The sequence below is a fragment of the Arabidopsis lyrata genome, assembly GCF_000004255.2.
Source record: "Arabidopsis lyrata subsp. lyrata unplaced genomic scaffold ARALYscaffold_700, whole genome shotgun sequence".
Taxonomy (NCBI): domain Eukaryota; kingdom Viridiplantae; phylum Streptophyta; class Magnoliopsida; order Brassicales; family Brassicaceae; genus Arabidopsis; species Arabidopsis lyrata.
In genome coordinates this window covers 1-4,965 of record NW_003302108.1, presented here as the reverse complement: position 1 = coordinate 4,965, position 4,965 = coordinate 1, and the positions used below count along the sequence as shown (strand labels likewise).

General features: G+C 34.2%; 1 protein-coding gene across 1 annotated transcript; it reads left to right on the top strand.

Annotated features, from left to right (window-relative positions):
* Nucleotides 1–2,960: 2,960 nt before the first annotated feature.
* LOC9298399 lies at nucleotides 2,961–4,243 on the top strand. The gene has a single exon (XM_002862276.2). The coding sequence runs from the start codon at nucleotides 3,195–3,197 to the stop codon at nucleotides 4,020–4,022; it is 828 nt and encodes a 275-aa protein (XP_002862322.1). The 5' UTR covers nucleotides 2,961–3,194; the 3' UTR covers nucleotides 4,023–4,243.
* Nucleotides 4,244–4,965: the final 722 nt, after the last annotated feature.

Here is a 4,965-nt window from a genome sequence, read left to right as displayed (position 1 = left end):
ACGTAAAAGTTATGGTCGAAGGAAATCAGATTGCTCGACAAGGATGGTTATTCCGGAGAAGTGGGAAAATGTTAAAGAAGAATCTGAAGAGTTTTCAAAATTGTCCAACGAGGAGTTAAACAAACGAGTCGAAGAATTCATCCAACGGTTCAATAGACAGATCAGATCACAATCATCACGAGTTTCGTCTACTTGATTTGAATTGCTCCTAGTAGTATATAATTAATTTAGTTAGAATTCTTTTTAAAGTTTTGTTAGTATAGACTAGAGTACTGTTTTCAAAACTTGGTGATGAGATGACTTTTTTTTTGCAGTCGTCAGTGAGCAATTCATTTAATGTCTTTTAAGTTGGTAGACCAAATTATCCTATCTCAAAATGTGAACTAGAAACTGTCGTCGGAAGTCCCTTCGTTACACTAAATGAATTGCCACAAAATATTTATTTATTGTTTATTCTTAGAAGACAATTCAACGAGAAGTTACTTTCCTAGAAAATTACTAGCAACTATTTTTAATTTTATGTATGGATAAATAGTTTAGTTTATGATATCGCATGAAATCTAATAAAGTGGCTAGTCTCTTATATATCATCAATCAAGGGATACACGATGTTACGGTTCTAGAAATTCTTCGGTTTTTCCGTGGGAGCTCAAATTTAAGACATCAATTTTATGATCTTAGTACCAATTTTAACATCTAGTTTCCTTATGGAGACTTTATAAATATTTTTACATAGGTCATAAACAACAATGGTTAGCCGTCACATGATATATATGAAGAATACTATTAATTAACTACTGTTGATGCACGAATCACACAAGTACGAAATAGGATTTCTCTAGGGAAGTAAAAAGAATCTCTCAAAACAATGCGAGCCGAGAATACAAATGACTTCAGACGAGCTAAAACGAAGGACTTCGGATGGATGGATTCGGGTCGTTCATGCGACGAACTGGAATCCGTGTTCCGAGCTGAAGGGGACTTGACTGTCCTGAGGTCGGGCTTGAGGCTCAAGATCGTCTTTCTTTTGAGGTCGGGGTCGTTCTTCCTGATTCCTTATCGAACTCTTCGTGTCTTTGCCGAGCTCTCCGTGTCCTTGCCGTGTCAGCGTCCTTTTCGATGGATGTGACAGGACTGGTCGTCCTGCTTTTATAACCCTGCAGGGTAGGGCATACTCTAACAGTCTTTATCGGTTTTACCCTTGGGTTCGATGACGTGGCGGACCTATAAGGCGGTGAGGTCGTCTGGGCCTTACTTCTTTTGGGTTTAAGTCCTGCTTCGGAGACGGGCTTCCTTTCTCGATTGAATTGGGCCTTGTATCTCTAAACCCCAATTTCTCCCTCAACAACTACGAAAACTATGAATAACGACAAATATTTTTAAACCTTTTATATATTTGTATTTATGCGTTTCGTTACCACGTCAATCATAAATGATAAAACTATGACTCAATTGAAAATATCTTATTATAGTAATAATTATAAGGAAGACTAAGTTGATGACTAGAAATTGAACTGAAATATATAGGACTACTAAAAGACAAACCAACTTGCTGATGCAGTTGCAACGTGGCAAGTGTTATACATTGCGTTCTACTATCTTAAACTTGTGGTAACTAACAAAATACTTAAGTGTTCGGTCGTCAACTAATTTTAGAGATGAACAACAAATTGCCTCGAAATTATCCGCAAATATACTAAGGTTATTATTTAATTGGCTAGACCAAAACATAAACAACCAAATGAGGTACGTACAATAAATTTATTTGCCGGAGAAGTTGAAACATCAATCATGTACGAATTTACGCCATAGTCCAGATTTCTCTAATACTGTGTCACTATACATTCTAATAACTTCAAGTTTAGATTTCTTAGATAAGAACTATTGGAAAAGTCTACTAGGTAAAAGTTGGTTAGAGTAATAAGAAATTTATTCATTACTAATTAACTCAATAATCTAGAGAAAGTGACTGTAATACCAAAGTTCAAAAAAAGGAAAGTCAAGATGTTAGTCGAATATTGAATTAGCAATATTTGATGCTAAAAGTGCTAAGGTGGATTATTTATAGAAGATAATTTCTTTTTCTTGGAATTCCTTTTAGTGAATCACGTAAAACTTTCCAAATAAAAACTTTTTTGTTTAACAAATTGTTTGTAAGTTTTATATTATAGGTGTGTGTTTAGAAGAATAATTGATATTTTCATCAAAACTTGTAATAAAAAACCTATCATATGGTACGTTATTATCATCGAAAGTTACGATATATATCCTATTGAACCAGATTTCCATATATTTTATTCGTAAAGTGATAGTGAATCACAAGATGATTCAATATTAAAAATGGGTAACTCACTTTGACGTGTAGTACGTGGAAGAATAGTTAGCTATTTATACATATCTATAATGATAAATAAATGTGTATGACATAAGAAACTAAAATATATTACCTAGCTAAAGTCCAGTTAATTTTCTTGTGAGTACTGATTTCATATATGTATTTTTTTTTTCTAATGAAGAAGCGATTATTGTTTTCATAGAAATAGGTATTTCAGTTACATCTAGATCTATACTGCTATACATGCATGTCTTTTTTTTTTTCCCTTAAATCATGTCAGTTGAACAATATTGCTCTCTTTGTTCCAACTTCACAAAAGTTATGAACCAACCTGAGGTCTAACAACAAATAACATTAATTAATTTTTATATGAGATAAAATCAAGGATATATCTGATTCTGTTGTTGTCCAATGATGATGTGTCGATATTCTGCTGTACCAATGCTCGAGCGTGATCGATGCCTTGACAATCTATGTTTCCTAGAAATTAATTTAGTTTTGTATCTTATCATAACATTTTGTATACAATGTAATTTCTCATGTAGACAAAAAAAATTTCTCATGTAGACAAGATATGCATCCTATACTATTAATTACTAAATGTGAATTGCCGGGCACCTACCAGGATGTTTCAAATATGAGAGTGCCCATTAGTTTCCACGTAAATCACCATGACGCGACAAATCTAGAATCGTGTCAAAACTCCATCAATACAATAATATATATTTCAAGGGCAATTTCGACATTACGTTAACTCAATGATTAATATCCATGGACCTCTATATAAAGACTACTACACCTTAGACGATCAAAACAACCACAACTCTCAATCTCGCATTTCCTTTCTTGACACGTAAAAATGACAGAAATGCCCTCATACATGATCGAGAACCCAAAGTTCGAGCCTTACAAGCCAAAGAAACGACGTTATTACACTTCTTCGATGCTTACCATCTTCTTATCGATCTTCACATACATTATGATCTTTTACGTTTTCGAAGTATCACCATCTTCGGTCTTCAAAGACACAAAGGTCTTGTTCTTCATCTCCAATACTCTCATCCTCATAATCGCCGCCGATTATGGTGCCTTCTCTGATAAAGAGAGTCACGACTTTTACAGTGAATACAAAGCCGCCACCGCAACGATGAGAAGCCGTGCTGATTACTACTCTCCGATTCCCGTTTCAAGACAGAGAGAAAACCTTAGAGATGCAAAAATCAAGAACCCTAAAGAAGAAGAAGAAGGAGTACCGATGGTGAAAGAGATCGTTTACGTTTATCCTCCCGAGAAAATAGTGACAGTGGTGAACGAGGAGAAACCGAGAGACGTTTTAGCTATCGAGAATTTCAAACAGGTTACAGATCAAACTGTTGCTAGCGAAGAAGCTTGTGACGCAAGAAACCATGTGAACCCTAATAAACCGTACGGGCGAAGTAGATCAGATAAGCCACGGAGAAAGAGGCTCAGCGAAGGTACAGAGACGACCAAACGTAAAAGTTATGGTCGAAGGAAATCAGATTGCTCGACAAGGATGGTTATTCCGGAGAAGTGGGAAAATGTTAAAGAAGAATCTGAAGAGTTTTCAAAATTGTCCAACGAGGAGTTAAACAAACGAGTCGAAGAATTCATCCAACGGTTCAATAGACAGATCAGATCACAATCATCACGAGTTTCGTCTACTTGATTTGAATTGCTCCTAGTAGTATATAATTAATTTAGTTAGAATTCTTTTTAAAGTTTTGTTAGTATAGACTAGAGTACTGTTTTCAAAACTTGGTGATGAGATGACTTTTTTTTTGCAGTCGTCAGTGTAAATTAATATAAGAATGTGAAAAGGTAACTGAAGTAGTGGTCCGTTGTAAGAAAAGTCTATATAAACGCCTTATGGGAAAAAAAAAACATTATAATATCGATTACTTATGTTACATCCATGTGTATAGATTTGAAAAGAAGAACTAGATTAATTTAAACTCGTTTATAAAATTAAAGTTAGGGAATAAACATGGACAATACCGCTGCATGAAGGAATTAAATTAATTTGTTCTAGTATCCAAGTCGATGAGAATATATAGACTAAAACATTCAGAATTTTGGGGTTGTAATAAATTGCAAAATCGATTATACCAAAATGAGGTTCATATAATCTTTTTTTTTTTTTTTTTGTGCACTAGGTTCATATAATCAGATTCCTCCTTTTCAATGGATCTTGCGAGATATTTGAAACCATTTCAATGTTTTTGATGGGTAAAACTTTTGTGCTTTTTAATCGGTTTGTTATGGGCCTTTAGACGTAAGGCCCATGAATACTCCAATAAGGATAGAAGTGAATTCGTAAGAGAAGTATATGATGAAAGTAGGTTTTAATTTGAGAAAAATGTCATTTAAATCATCACTTTACAATTTTTGTTGGTTTAAATCATGTATTCTAGACCTGGTGATGTAATCCTTAATTTTATGGTGATTTTCATTTTTAATCATGATTTCTCATTAATAAAGCCAATTGAGGCACATCGCTAACTGGCTAACGGATCAATAAGACGAGTCATCACATAATTGTACTTCGAAGCTATCACATAATTTTTTTCTACACCAACATAGTTCCATCTTCTCTTCGTTCGTTGCTCTGT

What these genes read in the sequence shown, in the direction of transcription:
- LOC9298399 (XM_002862276.2), top strand. Translation starts at nt 3,195, where the DNA reads ATGACAGAAATGCCCTCATACATGATCGAGAACCCAAAGTTCGAGCCT.